The sequence below is a fragment of the Panthera uncia genome, chromosome B4 (assembly GCF_023721935.1).
Source record: "Panthera uncia isolate 11264 chromosome B4, Puncia_PCG_1.0, whole genome shotgun sequence".
Classification (NCBI taxonomy): domain Eukaryota; kingdom Metazoa; phylum Chordata; class Mammalia; order Carnivora; family Felidae; genus Panthera; species Panthera uncia.
Genome location: NC_064809.1, coordinates 105,020,868 through 105,039,773, shown reverse-complemented (window position 1 = coordinate 105,039,773; position 18,906 = coordinate 105,020,868). Strand labels below are relative to the sequence as shown.

The following is an 18,906-nucleotide window of genomic DNA, read 5'->3' as shown; positions in this document are numbered from 1 at the left end:
CAAGCTGTCTTATCTTTTTCTTGCAGGATATAAATAAATACAAGACTTTTAACCATACCATAAAAATGAAAGTTATAGTCCCTATATGTAGAGATAAATAGTCTTGTGTTCACAAAGGTATTATCAGACATTAGCATAGTCTCCTCCAATATATATTTTTGATATTTTGTATTTCATTCATTTTGGTGGCTAATAATGTATAAAAGTTTCAATTCAATATTGGGATATCAAGTGGTTACTGATTAGGTATTGAATTCACCATCTATTATTAATATAAAATATAGTCTATTTTCCATTATCAATGCCAAAATGAAACAAGTTGCAATGACAATGGATTATCCAAAGGAATTGAGAAATCTATGTTTCAACATGAGAGATATCAAGGGTCACCTTTAAACAAAAAAATTGCGTATTACCATACATATTCAAGGAAGTATGTTTAGTTTTGCACAAAATAAATGTAAATAACCTTAGTCTTTATTAAAAGTAAAAATTAATTATCTGTAACAATTATTATTTTTGAGAGAGAGAGAGAGAGAGAGAGAGAGAACAAGCAAGAGGCAGAGAGAGAGGGAGAGAAAGAGAATCCCAAGCAGGCTCCGCACAGTCAGTGTAGAACCTGAGGTGGGGCTCCAAGTCACAAGCAGTGAGATCAAGATCATGACCTGAGCCAAAATCAAGAGTCGGATGCTTAACCAACTGAGCCACCAGGCACCTAGGTGCCCCAGACAATTGGGATTATTTAAAAGCTGTGAGATTTGTTTTTAATCTGAATGGACTATATACAAAAATATTTAAATAGAAAAACCAAATCTTATGTAGATGGGCATGTATGAAAGTGCAAAGAGCAATAATTTAAAAATTAAGTTTAGGTATTTAGAAGCGCATATTACAATTATAATTCCAGTTTTAATGGAGAGTCATCATAAGTGAAATATGAAATCACTTTCCTTTTTCATTTGTGTTTTCTGGAGCAATGCAAATTAGAAAATATAATTATAGAGGGGTGTCCAGGTGGTTCAGTCAGTTAAGCGATCAAGTTTTGATTTTGGCTCAGATCATGATCTCATGGTTTGTAAGATCAAGCCCCACACTGGTCTCTGTGCTGACAGTGCAGAGCCTGCTTGAGATCCTCTCTCTCCTTCTCTCTGCTCCTTCCCCACTCATGCTCTTTCTCTCAATAAAAAATATTAAAAATCTTTAAAAATAAAAGAATATACAGTTATAGAAAGATCAAATATACTTCATTCATAGTAACGTACCCTGAATTTTGGATGGGGAATGGGAAATTCTCTTTCTTTTATATCTAATTAGGATTCTACTCTCAACTTCTGTTCTTCTGAATATGTGCATGTGTTGACTGCTCTTATCTACTGTGCGCTCATAATATTTGAATATATTAATATAATATATGTACAATATATCTAATACATAATAAATGTTGTATGCCTTGCTCCATTGTAACTGTTTGTCTAATTTTCTCTTATGCTAATCTGTTAATTCTTTGAAGATAAAGTATAAAACTTAGCTTATTGTGTATTTTGTTTACAATCACTGTCAAATAAATTTATGACTGATTCATTGAATGACTGACTGAATGGATGTTTGATTCTTGTCTTGAAGCTATCTTCATGATTTCACTTACTTTATCTAACACTTTAGCATTGAAATTATATTTTAAATTGTGTTTTTAAGAGAGAATATCCTTAAAACACACAGTACTAATTTAAAAAAACATCACTGTATTAATCAGCGTATTTTTTAAATTATATACATAAATTGCATTATTCTTTAAATTATGAGAAGAGAACAGTCTTACCCTTTCACAGTAATATACTTTTCAATTAGTAAGTTGAATTCTTGAATCTGGGACTGACAAAGTACCAAGAAACGTCCTAATTCTGGTTGATAGTATTCTTCAGTCTGCCTTTCTGAACAAGAGTTTATCATTTCACCATTGAGGATTCTTAGAGCCGGTAACACTTTAAGTAGAGAATGCCTATTGAAAGCAGGAAAAAAATTAATAATCTTGAAGAGTTTATATCTAAAATAACCATATACCTATTACTTAAACAATATAAACACAGAGTATATCTCAGAAAATGCTATTGATTTTGTAGAGAAAATGATACTGTTAAATTTGTTAAAAATTTCTATGGTATCATGTCATGTACAAAGTTAAATTTTAGAGATTTGACAAACATTTAACCATTTTCTTCTATAACATAAATGGGAAATTTAGCAGATGGAAACTTGGGCTGGGAGTAAATAAAAAGCTACATTATAAAAAAATAACATCAGATACAGTATTTTAAAAATATGATAATTAAAATAAAACTACTGAAATTTGTTGTTTATTTTAGAAGAAGAGGTAAATTCTGATTGTTTCTCTTAGTAAAACATAGTTAAGAGTAGGTCTAAAACAAGAGTAGTAAACAATCACCTTGTTTATCATGATCTGAAAAATCTAAACTTATATTTCTTCTTGAATCTTGCTAAAAATTATGATAATAAAAATATCCAAAGTATGCATAGAAGTCTGTACCAATTTAAAAGGCTAATGGTGTGAAAAACCAAGCCAGACAGCAAGAGCTTTCCACCAGGCCTAGCCATTTATAAGTATTTACCCAATCCTTTCGCAAGGGTACTGTGGGCCTCTTTTCACAAGGCCATTAATGGTCAAAGGGGTAAAATGGACTTCTTGAATGAATAAATCCCCCTTAGTTAGAAACTAAATTTCTTACGAGGAAAAGTACAAAACTGATGAAAGATATCAACGAACTAAATAAATGGGAAGATGTCCAATGAAGATATTTTCATAGATAGGAAGTTCAAAATTGTTCAAGAGATCATTCCTTCTCAACTTGGTCTTTAGATGCAATGCAACTCCACTAAAAGTACCAGTAAGGTATTTTGTGTATATCAACAAAATGCTACTAAAATTTACAAAAAGAAGCCAAAAAACAACAACAACAAAAAATCCAAAAAGACAAAAACAAAAAACAAACAAGAATAGCCAATTCCACACTGAAAAAGAAGAAAAAAGTTGGAAAACTAACACTTTTGACTTCGCACTTACTACAAAGCCACAGTAATCATGACAGTATGGTATTGGCAAAAGAATAGACACATTTATCAATGGAAGAGAGACAGACAAATATATCAATGGAAGAGAAGAGAGAACCTAGAAGTAGACCTCCATGAATCTACTAAAGTGGATCAGTCAACTAATCTTTGACAAAGAAGCAAAGGCAATACAATGGAACAAAGATAAATGATGCTAGAACAATCAGACATTTACATGCAAAAAAGTGAATCTAGACACAGACTTTGTATCCTTCAAAAATTTAACTCAAAATGGGTCATATACCTAAATGTAAAATGCAAAACCATAAAACTACTAGAAGATAACATAGGAGAAAAAATTAGACAGCACTGGTATAATGATGACTTTTTGATAATAATAACACCAAAGATACAATTCATGAAAGAAATAATTGATAAGATGGACTTCATTAAAATTAAAAACTTCTGCCCTGTGAAAGAGAGTATCGAGAGAATGTGAAGACAAGCCATATACTAGGAAAAATATCTGATAAAGGGTTGTTATACAAAATATATGAAGAAATTTTAAAGCTCAATAAGAAAATAAATACACCAATTAAAAAATGGGCCATAAAACTTAATAGACCCCTCACCAAAGAAAATATACAGATGGTAAGTATATGAAAGATATTCAACATCATTTGTCATTAGAAAATTGTAAATTAAAATAACAAGATACTATTATCTATTAGAATGGCCAATTCAAAATGCTGACAATTCCAAACGCTGGTGAGGATGTGAAGAAATAAAAACCCTCAATCGTGCTGGTGGAAATGTGGAATCAGTGCAGCTATTTCGGAAGATAGTTTGGTGGTTTCTTACAAAAGTTAACATATTTTTACTATACGATCCAGCAATGTGCTTCTCAGATTTACCTAAATGAATTAAAAACTATATCTGCACCAAAATCTCCACACAGATGTTTATAGCAGCTTTATTTGTAATTGCCAAAACCCGGAAACAACCAAGATGTCCTTCAGTAGGTGAAAGGATAAATAAACTGAGTTACATCCATACAAAGGAGTATTATTCAGCACTAAAAAGAGATGAGCTATTAGGCCATGAGTAGGGAAGATTCCTAAATGCATATTACTAAGTGAAAAAAGACAATCGGATAGGGCTACATGCTGTACAATTCCAACTATATGAAATTCTTGAAAAAAGTCAAAACTGAGACAGTAAAAAGATCAGTGTTTTCCAGGGATTAAGGTGAAGGGAGGGATGAACAGAGCATTTTTAGGGCAGTGAAACTATTCCGTATGATACTACTACATAGCGAATACATGTCATTATACATTTGTCAAAATCCATAGAATACACAACACCAAGAACAAACCCTAATGTAAAGTATGGACTTCAGGTGATAATGATGTGTTGATGTAGGTTCATCAATTGTAACAGGTGTACCACTTTGGTGTAGGATGCTGATAGTCGGGGAGGTTGTCTATGTGTGGGGACAGGGTATACCTGGGAATTCTCTGTATTTTCTGCTTAATTTTGATAACCTGACCTTCTCTAAAATATAAAGTTTTTTAATGTTTATTTATTTATTTTGAGAGACAGAGCACAAGTGGGGAAGGGGCAGAGAGAGAGAGAGAGAGAGAGAGAGAGAGAATCCCAAGCAGGATCTGCACTGTCAGTGTGGAGCCCAACACGGAGATCAATTTCATGAATCATGAGATTATGACCTGAGGTGAAATCGAGAGCCAGATGCTTAACTGACTAAGCTACCCACATGGCCCCCAAATATAAAGTTTTTAATTAAAACACAAAATAAGACAAACTCACAGTTCTCTAAAAACTAAATGAAGGACAGCAAGATAAGATTACAAAAATGCCAAGGTTTAAGAAAGAAAACTCCAGTCAGGTACTCCTTCCACCTAGACGGTATATAGTCAGGGTCAACATATCCATTTATACAAACACAATTGTAAAATATAATTTTTATATTTATAGAAATACTTTATATAATAATTTATATATAACTTATATTTATATAGATTTATATTTACATATTTATGTATACTTTATATATAAATGAAGAAATTGGTCCACTGAAGCAAAAATGCCAAGGCCCAACTAAAGTCATAACACATTACTATGTATAGTTATGATCTTGATAGTCTTGGTATTTAATAAAAGATAATCACAAGAAATATATAAATACATTTCCTTTAATGAAAGCAAAAAAAGAGAAGAACATCACAGTTTTTCATTTACTCAGGATACATGATTAATTTCCCACGCTTACCTCCCTCCACCCTTTGAGAAATAATACTTTTTTTCTCTTGCAGATATTTAAATAAGGAAAGAGGGAAAGCAAACAGATTATGTTCAAGATAACTATCAGATGTTTTACAGTGTTAAAGAGCTTAATCTAGTTAAGAAAACTTGGGTCCATCACTTCTTGGCCTTTTGGCTAAGATCAAGTGAAGACTAGGGTCCATTTATTTGGAACTTTTTTAAGCTTTTTTTTTTTTTTTAGGCTTGAAGATACCAATATTGGTCATATCATAAACTACCGCACTTACTATAAAAGGTTAAATAACTAGCATATATTGCATTTCTGTTTGGATTCATTTTAAGATGTGGTTCAAAAACAGAATGCTAATTAAGATAATGGCTATTCATCACAGAGGTACAATACTAAATATAACATGAAATCTTTGACTGAGGCTACCATCAAAGCAAGGAAAGGTTAAGCTCTGAAATTGAAGCTGGTAATAATTAAAATGTAATGGAGAGATTAACTATCCATATTCTATCCTATCAAATTGTTTATTACATTAGTAATGAAACTATATTGCATTCTAAATCTCTCTCAAGTATACAGTCAAGTTTTCTTCAAGACATGACATGTCAGAATAACGTGGCTATAAAATGCCACATATGAAATAAAGATGCTTTTGAAATGTGATAATAAAGGGTAGTAAAAGTTAAAACTGTATTGGTGTTTATACAGCTTAAAAAAGAACATGCTCTAATCCTATTGATGATCTTATTTCATTAGATCATCTCCTAAAATACAGAAGAGCAAACATAAGGCTTCAATAATGTGATGGAACCAGCCCTAGACAATAACCAACAGTTTTAATTCCTTGTGTACCATGCAAATTTCTCTCTGATAATTTGGTCTCCAGAGTGGACCTGATCAGCAGAAGGAATGAGGTATGCTAATGGCCTGCTTTGGTCTTTAAAATAGGTATATTTCTTATAAGGAAAATTAATAAAGCATATTTTCTTATTATAATTTGGATCGCTTAAGACTTAGATAAAGCTGGGGCACCTGGGTGGCTCAGTTGGTTAAGCGACTGACTTCAGCTCAGGTCATGCTCTTACAGTTCATGAGTTAAAGCTCCGCGTCAGGCTCTGTGCTGACAGCTTGGAGCCTGAAGCCTGCTTCAGATTCTGTGTCTCCCTCTACTTCTGCCCCTCCCCTGCCCATGCTCTGTCTCTCCCTTAAAAAAATAAACATTAAAAAAATTTTTTAAAGAGGTAAAGCTGATTTTTTTATTTCTATTGTTCAGTTAGTTCTGGTTGAACAATAACAATAAGCTGTTGGATCTATAATACTTTTCAATGGGATCCTGGACCTACAGTGATATTGCAGATGAAGTAACACTTGAGACCCTCTTGAACAGCCATCTTTCAGGTGTCATTTTGTCTAATTAAGAAGATGTCAACAAAATGAAGAAAATACTCATGCTGCAATCATGAGAACCACAGGGTCTCACACATGTGTTCTTTATCTTAGTCACTGTCTAAATCCATTGTGATGGCAATTCAAGGCTAAATCTCTATGTGTGTCTCCAACCTTGCAGGGCAGTCTCTGAAAAGATCTTCCTTGAACTACTGTATCAGTAGTACCTGGGATAATTTTTTAAATTCACTTACACCAAAGACCTCTGTTGGTAGGTTCTGGGGAGTTTGCATTTTAATTTTTTTAACGTTTATTTATTACTGAGAGACAGAGAGACACAGAGCATGAGCAGGGGAGGGGGAGAGAGAGGGGGAGACACAGAATCTGAAGCAGGCTCCAGCCTCTGAGCAAGCTGTCAGCACACAGCCTGATGCGGGGCTCGAACTCACAAACTGCAAGACCATGACCTGAGCCGAAGTTGGATGCTCAACCAACTGAGCCACCCAGGTGCCCCTTCCTGTGTCTCCCCCTCTCTTTGCCAGAACTATTGTTTTGTTTTTTTAATTTTTTAAAAATGTTTCTTTATTTCTGAGAGAGAGAAACAGAGCATGGGCATGGGAGGGGCAAAGAGAGGGGAAGACACAGGATCCAAAGCAGGCTCCAGGCTCTGAGCTATCAGCACAGAGCCCGACTTGGGGCTCAAACTCACAGAGCAGTGAGGTCGTGACCTGAGACAAAGTCGGATGCTCAACCAACTGAGCCACCCAGGCGCCCCTGCATTTTTAAAATATAGCTTTTCTTATGGCTTTAAAGAACCAATGCATTGGTGGGGGGGGGAGGGAGCGGGGAATGGGCTACAAGTTATGCCAAAATTAGAGATGTTCAGGTTTAAACTTAAAAAAAAAAAACATTTGAAATTTTATCATTCTGGAATTGTCTTAAATTTTCAAGAAAAATATAGCTTTCTTGTAAACTTGAGGCATGCCCTATATATATCAATGATGCCAGAGAATTTGCTAAAATAAGAGATATTGTGGGCCTGGACAGGTACATTCCAATGATCTGTTCACTGATTAACATTGCCATTGGTTTTACATAAATGGTGCAAAAGTTTCTTAGGAAAGTATTCTTGTAACACTGAAGTTACAGAGTACATATCAAATAGATAGAGAAACCAGTTTTCTATTCAGAAATAATTAATGACAAAACGAAGAGCCATTTTAACTAAATGACCCAATATAATCCTAGAAGCAAAATATAAGAATTTGCTTATCAGATTAATGGAAGGACCAATGATTTACCACAAGTATACTCTATTTAACAAAACAACTGTTTATGCCCTAGACAACCAAAATAATAAGAAAATAAGTAAATCCAAAGGTAACTAATACAAGGCATTAGGTTTATTTGTAGGTATTGCAAGTGGCATTATGTGGAAGCTGTTTGGATGTTAACTAACCAGATTAGCAAGGGGCAAAATGATAATTTTGTCATCAAATACTACATTTTGAATATGGCTATGAATATAGATATAATTATGTACAATATTATAGCTATAGGGAATAATTACAGAAAATGTGGATCAATGGGGCTTGAATTTTTACATTGAAAATATTTTGATGTTACATTCATCACCTTTACATAAGAAAAAGTCCAAAACAGTTTATTTGTGTCAAAATATTTGAAATTTCTTTGGATGTAAAAATTAGTTTGTTTGGATCTTCAAGACCATGACAATATCTTGATATTTATGATTTATATAATAAATATCCATATTTTATTTGGTGTTTTATGTTAAAAATTGTTTGCTATTTATTTTTTTAAAGGAATAGTTATCAGAACTATATAAATCAGTAGTGTAGTAGGTTGGCCTTCAGTTCAAATGCAGCCTTAGAAGACTCTATGATGAATATATTAGAAAGTGTTGTAACAAGTTGATTCATGTTGGAAATGAAGTATAAGAATACTGTGAGATCTCAACATTAGTTTTTCCAGCTGGGGTCCTCCTAGCCAAGGGCTGAATCAATATTTCATTTAGTGAAAACTTCCTGGTGAATATTCTGTCACTTAAGAGACTCTATTAATCATTAACGAATGAAACACATTCCCAAAGGAGATTCCAAACTGAGTTTGTAGATTAAGTTTTAAAAAGAGATTTTTTTAGTACATCAGTTTTGTCCATGTTATCACTGGCCAGACATGAAAGTAAGAAGCCAATTGGGAAAATCTATAACTAATCCCTTTGTTGGTATCACGGGGTTACGTAAAGTTCATTGGAACATACTGCTTACCCAAGTTTGAGTTGATCCTTTCATTAACAAATCCCTATTTTATAGATTACCAGATTTTAAACCCTTTAGATAACTGAATCTCTTCTTGAAATTATGAAATCTGTATTAGGCCCACTGATCTAAGTGAAATTTGATAAGCAAAAGTTTAAGTTGGTTTTACTCTAGTACAGTAAATTTTATTTAAACATAGAAATTATAATAGCTAAATAATTGTACATGTCTATAATATAAATACTACCCTTTTTCAATATTATTTTTAATTAAATATTTGCTTTAAAACTGTAAAGTATATATACATAGTAAGTATAGTATATGTTAGTATAGCACTAAGTATATATACTTAGCATAGTAGTAAAATGTGAATGTTTATCTTTATATATTTAAACAGATTTATATCAATATATTTCACTATGAGCATATTTTATCCAACAAACTAAGTATTTATTCTTCATACCAAAAAAAAAAACCATCAATCAATTCAAAGATTATTCAGGACATAGAGTTGTTTCTAGTTATTGCAACTGGCAACATGGCAGCTGTTTGAATGGAAACTCATACCAGATCAGCAACAGAATTCATGTCCTATTTGCCCAACTCCTAATAGAAAAACCATGGCCTGCAAAGAGCTTGCTCTGAATATTGGGCACAGCCACCTATTTCTGTTTGTCATCATAGATTTGGTCTATATAGTTACTTAGAAAAATAAAGATATCTACCTAAAAACAACCCATCAGGTATTTTCATTATAAATAATATCACCTTCTTGGCAGGTGATAATTACACCTTCCTATATAAATAATAATCACCTTCTTGGCAGGCATAATTACACTCTACCTTTTGTGTGGGAAGTTTCATTCTAAGGTCTAGGTTCTAAAAACGGGGACCCAAAACCTGGGGATTAGTGTTTTAAATCCCAGTGTAAGAAAAGCATGGCCCCAGAACTTGAGCTAGTACATCTAGATGGGGACCTTGACTACTTCTATTTTGGATGACAGAGTCCTTTTCCCAGGTGGAAAAAGGTCTAGAAACATATTTAAGGATTTTTTTGTTTTGTTTTGTTTCACATATATATACACCTTCTTTAAATAGTTGCAATGTCTGATCTCCTTATAATTTGATATTAACTAATAGTTGGTATAGTAGTAGTATAGTAGTAGTAACTTGTCCTAAGACCAGGTTTTCAGAAAACAGGAAGAATGTCACAAACACTATGGTCCCTAAAAGTCTAAAGACTCCAGTTGTAGTACTCCTGACATTGATAATTACTGCAAACCGATAAATAAGTATCAATTGTCAATTTATGGGTAATAATACTTTCAATCCCTGAAGTAAATTTTAAAAATTCAATAGAGGGGAGTCTGGGGGGCTTAGTCAGTTAAGCATCTGACTCTTGATTTCAGCTCAAGTCATTATCTCATGGTTTGTGGTATGGAGCCACACATCGGGCTCCATGCTAGCAGTGCAGAGCCTGCTTGGGATTCTCTCCCTCCCTTTCTCTCTCTGCCCTTCCCCTGTGCACATGCTCTCTCTCTCTCTCTCAATAAATAAATAAATAAATAAATAAGCATTAAAAAATCCAAGAGAAAAATTAGACGGGGTGAAACATGCATTTTTTTCAAGATTTTACACATTACAATGTAAATTTCTATAATGTATTCCTTCAAAAAATAATTTTGGTTATCTATGACATTATAGATGTCATGCAGACATACTTGCCTTGCATAAGTCTACATACAGTGTGTGTGTGTGTGTGTGTGTGTGTGTGTGTATAATAACTACACATAGTCTATATAGTTACTTAGGAAAATAAAGATATCTACCTAAAAATAATCCATCAGATATTTTCATTATAAATGATATCACCTGCAAAGCAGAGCCTATTAGACATAATTGCTCTTCTTTTTGTGTAGAAAATGTTACTCTAAGGTCATGCTTCCAGTTCTAAAGTAGAAGGATCTGTACAATATCTGGGATCACTTCCACTACTTAATTTTAGTCCTTTTTTAATTCCTGGACTTTCTACTAACATTGAATGTGGCTACCTTCCTTAATCTCTTACCATGCTGCAAAGAGCTTGCAGCTGAAAAGAAATCTTCCACAAATACTATTGATGCTGAAAAGAAATCTTCCACAAATACTATTTTCCTTTTCATACAACTATTCAAAATTTCTCTATAGCTCCTTAAAAATAAAGGCTAACATTTACCAAGTGTGCTATATGCCAGGCACTACTATAAAATGCTTCTGTCTTGCAGTTAGTTTGGCTTTACGACTAGTTACATCCAGTGGAATATGAGAGAAATGATCAATGCCACCTTTTTAGAAGTATGTTTATTTTGCGAGAGAGAAAGCGTGAGTGGGAGAGGGGCAGAGGGCAAGGGAGAGAGAGAGAATCAAGCAAGTTCCATACTGTCAGTGCAAAGCCTGATGCAGGGCTCGAGCTCACAACCGCGAGATCATGACCTGAGCCGAAGTCAGATGCTTAACTGACTGAGCCACCCAGGCGCCCTAACCAATGCTACTTTTGAAAGCAGAGCAGTTAAATATCAGATGTGCTTTCCCTGTGGTCTTTCCCCCTCTTTCTCACCACAATCTATTATCTAAAAATGTCAGATTACATTGAAGTTACATGACACAGAGCCACAAAAGGGAAGCATCCTGAGTTTCCACGTCTGCTTAGATTAGACAGGATGAACTCAAATCAGATGCAATATAAACCAAAAATAAGCTTCTATTGTATTAAACCACACAGATTTCTGGGTTTGCTGTTGTGTGGTACAACCTCTATTACCTTAATGAACAAATCCTGAGGTAGCTACTATTATTATACCCATTCTATAGATGAAGACACTGAGACATAGCACGATTAAGCAACTTGTGCAAGGCAAACAGCTAGGAAGTGGTAGAACTAGATACGCACCCGAGCAGTTTACTCACAGCACCTACATGTACACCCAGTATGCTAATAGGTCTCTCCATGACCACAGGATAAAGAAGACACTTTATCCGAGCATACAAGGCTGTTTACAATCTGGTAGCAATATATCATATGAAACAGTAAAGCAAGTATTTAAATTCCAGGCTTTAGAACTCAAAACCCTTCTCTGACATTTACAGAACTGAACAAATCACAAGGCATCTAAGCTTCAGTAAATACTCCCATAAAATCAGAATGATAATTACAGAACTCAGCTGAGTTGCTGTGAAGTAATATGTGTAGGTATTTAGCCCATTCCCTGTCCCATTGTAAATGTATATACTTGATTTCTTATTTACTTCCAAAAGTATTTTCCACTATATCTATGTTACACCTGAATAGACCAGAGCCTAATCCTGCCTTTCATATTCCCTCATTTTCTTGGATATTTCCTCCAGCAGAAGTGCTTTTTTTTTCTTTTAACTTGATTTTAAATATTACTAAAATTCTGAGGTTTAATCCAAAGTCTGCCTCTTCAGCAAAGGTAGTTTTCCTGGTCACTCTAAATTAGGGTGGGATTTCTAAAGCATATCCGTTGCCTACAACAATCATCTGACATGTGGATTAGGTACTGAAATCTAAGTGTTAAAAAGCACAACTGAAGTCAGGTTGTTTGAGTCCTGGCTCTTCCAGTGGCTAGTTGTGTAAACTTGGGCAAGTTATTTAGCCCTTTTGTGATTCTGTTTCCCTACCTGTAAAATGGGGACACTAGGTAGCTATTTTATTATACATTGTATTAAATGGGCACAAAGTAAATGCTATAACAATGTTTGTTATCATTATTAGTTTTCATGGCTATCATTTTTTGCATATATTTTATATCCCTATAAAGATTATAAACATGGTTTGAAATCATGGACTATATAGAATTTCCTTTAGAGAGTCCAAAATGTTAGAACATTGGTTGGATATAGTAGGCATACACTAAATATTTGGTGACTTAGTGAGACACCATAGTGTGGTTAGCCTAGACATGGAAAATAGTAGACTTCTGTATGCTTACCATGTTCTAGAAATTATTCTCAACAAAATATGTGTATTGTTCCATTCAATTACCATAACTACCCCATAAGATAGGTACTATTATTATCCTTATTTTACCAGTGAGGATTTGGAGACATAGGAAAGTTGTTACTTGTCCAGGACCACATGGTATGAGGCAAGAACAGGATGCCCTTGTTTAAAAATACAGTGATTCCAAAGTTTAGCGTGCATCAAATCATCCAAAGGGCTTGTTGAAGCACACATTAATAAACATCATCCCCTAGGTCCTTCTGATTAAGTGGGTCTGGACAGTGTCCAAGATTTTTCATTTCTAAAAGTTTCCAAGTGATGATGAAGTTTCTCACCTAGGGATGTATCTTCAAAAACCACTTCAATGGGTTGTCCTCTCTCCTCTATAGTACACAGCTTAAATTGCACTTGGAAAAATATATTTCTAAAGTAGAAGTTGGCAAGTTCTGTTCTAAAACATGTAAAACATATCAGGTTTCCCTAAAAAATGGTATAGCATTAGAAATTAATGTGGAAACAGAGCTTTAAAGAATATAGATAAACAGATTTACTGCAAAGATAACTCTTCTGTAATAAATGAACTATCAACAAGTAGCAAATTACACAGGTGTTTGACTTGATATAAAATGCTATTTTCTTAACCAAAGACCAATTAACAAATTCACAGAATCAATACATGTGAAAGAGGGTGTCACAGGTGTGCAGTGGCCTCAGACAAGGGAGGGAAAGAGATTACTTCCTAGACTTTCTTAACCTGTTCTACAAGTGGATTAAGTCAGATATAGGAATTTTAAGCATGACCAGATCATTGGTTTTCCTGTAAGGTATACTCCGTTGGAAGTCATCAGAACAAGGATCTTCCAGGCTATGGCCACAAATCATAGGAAAATCGAATCAGAACAGTCAACTGCTTATGCCCTAGGATTGGATGTCACAACCTTTTTTTTTAATTATTCACTCCTTTTTGTCTATATTTTATTCATAAATGCTGTATTTTCACTACCTGATCAAATTGATAAGATTTACATATTTGATCTAAACTCTGAGTATACTGAAATGGGTTTTCTACCAAAATTTCAGTAAATATTTGCCTTTCTCTATACTTAGTGTGTTGTCAAACTTATCTTGCTAAATTAGGCTACAAGCCTTGTCTATTCTTACCTTGTTCTGTTTTGATGTACCCATGACTTGATATGATACAAATGTCAAATGTACAATAAACCATGTTAAACCATCTTACAAATACACACTGCTAGACATACAAAAGACAAGAATTTAGATCAGAATCATCACCAGTACTAGAAAAGTGAGCATTTTCAAAGCTTTTCAGAATTCTGGGATTTAATTCAATTGGATCTGGGTAAATGAAAAATGATCTGAGGGTGTATGAGAAAAAAACCATGTAAGCCAAGGGCAGGAATCAGTGGGAAAGAAAAAGTAGAAAAAATTACAAGAATATATATAAGGCTGGGAGTAATTCCTGTCAGCAAAAATTGAAAGGATGTATATAAGAAGCAGTAGGGAAAATACTCAGGAAGTCAGTGCCATAGCAGTAGAGCTAAATTGGCACCAGTCAAAAGATTTCTTTGAGACTTCCCTAACAGACACTAAAAGCAAGCTTTAAAAGCATCTCCCTAATTTAACATAGCTGTTACATGTCAGAAACAAAATAGATGTTATCTAAAAAAACCGAACAGAATTAAGAAATCAACAGTATAAAATTTAAGACGTCCAGAATACCACCAAAATGATGAAGCATGCAAGAAGCAGGGAAATATGACCCAAAATTGGGGTGAAAGTCAACAAAAATAGGCCCCAAAATGACATGGATGATGAAACTAGCAGACAAGGATTTTAAAACAGCTATTATAAATATTCTCCATATGTTCAAGATGATTCAGGAAAACATCATGAGTATGATTAGGAGAGAAACTGCAAATGTTAAAAAAAATAAATGAAACTTCTAGGATGAAAACCACAGCATCTGAACTCTGAACTGATTAATTCTGGACTTTAATATCAAAATAGATATATAAGAAGAAAATATCAGAGAACTTGAAGATATAGCAATAACTGTTAAGAGTGAAGTACAAACAGAAAAAAGTGTAATATATATATATATGTATGTATATATACACAGACACCATACATCATGAACAGAGCAATAGCAACTTCTAGAATATATCAAGTGGCCAAATATTGGTAAAATTGGAGTCCTAGTAGGACAAGATGGGGGGAGGCAGAAAAAATATTTGAAAAAATAATGGCCAAAAAATTTCTAAATTTTATGAGAACTACAAATTCATCAGATTCAAGAGCTTCAACAGATCTCATGCACACACACACAAGCAGGGGAGGGGCAGAGAGAGAGAATCTTAAGCACGCTCCACACTGAGCATGGAGCCCCACACAGGGCTTGATCTTACAACCCTGAGATCATGACCTGAGCCAAAATTAAGAGTCAAACTCTTAACTGACTGAGCCACCCAGAGGCCCTGATTCAATAGCTCTTAAGAAAAATAATCTACATAAAACCACAGCAAAATACATTATAACCAAATTGCTGAAAACCATGATAGAAAAATCTTAGAAATCTCCAGAGAGAATGTTGGCAGACTTCTCATCAGAAAAAAAATGAAAGCCATAAGAGTGGAGAGACTTTTTTAAAGAACTGGAGGAGGTGACTGACTCCAAAGGGGCACTAGGCAATTTTTTAAGGTGGTAAAAATGTTTAATGTCTTGATTGTGGTGGTTTGTACACCATACTCATACTTCTAAATAAAACTGATGAAGTTTGTCGTATGAAAATTATCTCAAAAAAGCTCATCATGAAAAAAGATGTTGGTCAGTTTTGAGGGAAATGGTATTAGCATAATATGAGAGTTTCAAATTAGGGAAACTTTTTTATAAAAAAAAATCCATTCTAAAAAATTATAAAATATTTTTCTTCTATTAGGTCTAGGTACTGCAATATTTTAAAGAGAGGTATGAATTCACATATCTTATAATCTGTACTTTAACAGGCACCAAATTTCTCTTTTAAGAAAATAAAATCAAATTACTGGGAGAAAAAAATAATTTTAATTAGCAAGTTATGTGATTTAGGTAACTTATAAAAAGTCATTCCCAATAAAAATGTGTTTTCTATAAAGACAAGACCCAAGTGAACATCATACTAAAATTGTCACATAATTAATGGTATGGATCAAAATAATCATTTTAGGGGTGCCTGGGTGGCGCAGTCGGTTAAGCGTCCGACTTCGGCTCAGGTCACGATCTCGCGGTCCGTGAGTTCGAGCCCCGCGTCAGGCTCTGGGCTGATGGCTCGGAGCCTGGAGCCTGTTTCCGATTCTGTGTCTCTCTCTCTCTCTGCCCCTCCCCCGTTCATGCTCTGTCTCTCTCTGTCCCAAAAATAAATAAAAAAACGTTGAAAAAAAAATTAAAAAAAAACAAAATAATCATTTTAAATTTGCATTATTTCACACATGTGCAAAAACATTATTGTAGGTTGAAGATATTTCTAAAACTAATTTTACAAAAAAATGTCTTGTTTTGAATAACTTTTAAATTATTTTTATTAACTTTTTCCAAGAAATTAATAGGCACAGAGAAATTTTCATCACACTGTTTTCTGCAACTATAATAAAGTACATAATAGGGTGCAACAATGTTTCTTACCTCCAGTTTACTTCTTGAAGAAGTGGGTTTCCAGTGAGAGACAATTCGTGGAGAGAATAGCATGCATTAAACCACTTAATGGCACTTGTAAGATCTACAGAAAATAAAAAATAAAAACCATTATGAAAGGTAATACAGAGAAAGAACAATAATCATTTATAAATGACAATTTATTTATTGGTTAGGTAATAAAGGAAAGCAACAAAAATTATTTATTCTGCAGAATACAGTGTGCTTTTAAAAAGAGGCTGTATTAAGAATACAGACTCCACTGTTAGAATACATATTTTTCCCACAATTGCTTTGTGATTCAGGCTCATACCTCTTACTGGGTGAGGGTTAAATGAGATCATGTGTATAAAGAATTTAGAACAGTTTGTGCCAGATTGTTATCACAAAATCTAAAGAAGTTAAATCTAAAGTAATAAGTGGTAAAATTGAACACATACCTAAAGAGAATTACATGAAGTTTTTTTTACTTTCAAAAGTAAGAAGAGTAAGTCAATCCAGGGTATATTACAGAAGAATTTATATAAAATTGCTCTCCCACAGATAATCAGAAAACTGGACAATACATATGAAGTACCTGTTTTTAAGCCTGCCTCTCAGAGATGGGAAACATATATGGTGCATCTACACTCACAGTGGTTTTCCATCTGAAAGCAGCTTACCACTTCAGAATAGTAGAGACCAAATGAAGAAGCTCTTTTGCTGAGTGAGGAGGCAAAGATTAGAACTGAAGTTGGAATTTATGATGAAAAGTACTGAGAAGAAGCTGTGTATATATACATGTTATAGGGAGGAAATTGGGGAAAGAAGTCTATGTGAGAATTCACCACAGGTCTGTGGGCAAGTACACCGTGTCACACACACAGGGAAAGACTGAAAAACCTAGCAGAGATCACCAGCTGTAAGGCTAAGAGCTGCATGATGACACTAAGTTCATGCATCAGTGAAAGACACTGGAGTCTCAGCCCAGCCAAAATGAGACCTAACTGAGTATCTCAGAGAGTGTGCAGTAGGAGTGAACACAATGCCTTGGGGTAGGGGCATGCACTAAGAGTTGAAAACTAAAATGGCTTGTCCTAAAAGAGAATGAAATTAAAGCAGAAAAAAAATATATCCATAAATGCTTTAACTGCCTACTGGAACTGAAGTTAACTCCGTTTAAAAGAAAGGCAACAATATCCAGACTCACTAAACTGGATTATGTAAAATGTCCAACATACAGTTAAAAATTACTAGACATATCAGACAAAACAGACTTTACTTCAGATAAAACACACTTTTTTACAAATTTTTTAATGTTTATTTATTTTTGAGAGAGACAGAGAGACAGAGCTTGAGGGGAAGGGCCAGATAGAGAGGGAGACACAGAATCTGAAGCAGCTCCAGGCTCCGAGCTGTCAGCACAGAGCCCGATGAGGGGCTAGAACTCACAAACTATGAGATCATGACTTGAGCTGAAGTTGGATGCTTAACTGACTAAGCCACCCAGGCACGCCTAGATAAAACACACTTTAAAACAGAGAATGTAATGAGAGACAAAGAAGAGTGTTACATAATGATAAAAAGGGTCAATCCAACATGAGGATGCAACATTGTAAATATTTATGTGGCCAACACAAAAACATCTACATACTTAAAGAAAATATTGACAGCCTTAAAGAGAGAAATAGACAGCAACACAATAATCATAGGGGACTTTAATATTCCACTTACATCAAAGAATCGATTATCCAGATAGAAAATCAAAAAGGAAACATCAGCCTTAAACAACTTGTTAGACCAGATGGACTTAACAGATGTTTATAGAACATTCCACTCAAAAGCAACAGAATACACATTCTTCTCAAGTGCACATGAAACACTTTCCAAGATAGATTATATGTTAGGCAATGAAACAAGTCTTAATAAATTTAAGAGGACTGAAACCATATCAAGCATCTTTTCTGACATGATGATATGGAACTAGAAATCTATCACAAGAATAAAATGAAATTCACAAATATGTGGAGATTAAACATCATGCTACCAGGGCGCTTGGGTAGCTCAGTTGGTTGAGTAGCTGACTTTGGCTCAGGTCATGATCTCACGGCTCAAAGGCTCATGGGTTGGAGCCCCACATCAGGCTCTGTGCTGACACCTCAGGACCTGGAGCCTGCTTCCAATTCTGTGTCTCCCTCACTCTCTGCCCTTCC

At 34.3% G+C, this 18,906-nt stretch overlaps 1 protein-coding gene across 6 annotated transcripts in view; it reads right to left on the bottom strand.

The window, feature by feature from the left end:
- LRRIQ1 (leucine rich repeats and IQ motif containing 1) overlaps positions 1-18,906 on the bottom strand; it is a 210,475-nt gene that overhangs the window by 128,054 nt on the left and 63,515 nt on the right. For all 6 annotated transcript variants that reach the window (XM_049626027.1, XM_049626022.1, XM_049626023.1 and 3 more), the window contains 2 exons: positions 16,706-16,799; positions 1,820-1,999 (listed from right to left, as the gene is read on the bottom strand). In XM_049626027.1, the coding sequence (XP_049481984.1) occupies positions 1,820-1,999; positions 16,706-16,799 (274 nt within the window). The remainder of the gene's footprint in view (positions 1-1,819; positions 2,000-16,705; positions 16,800-18,906) is intronic.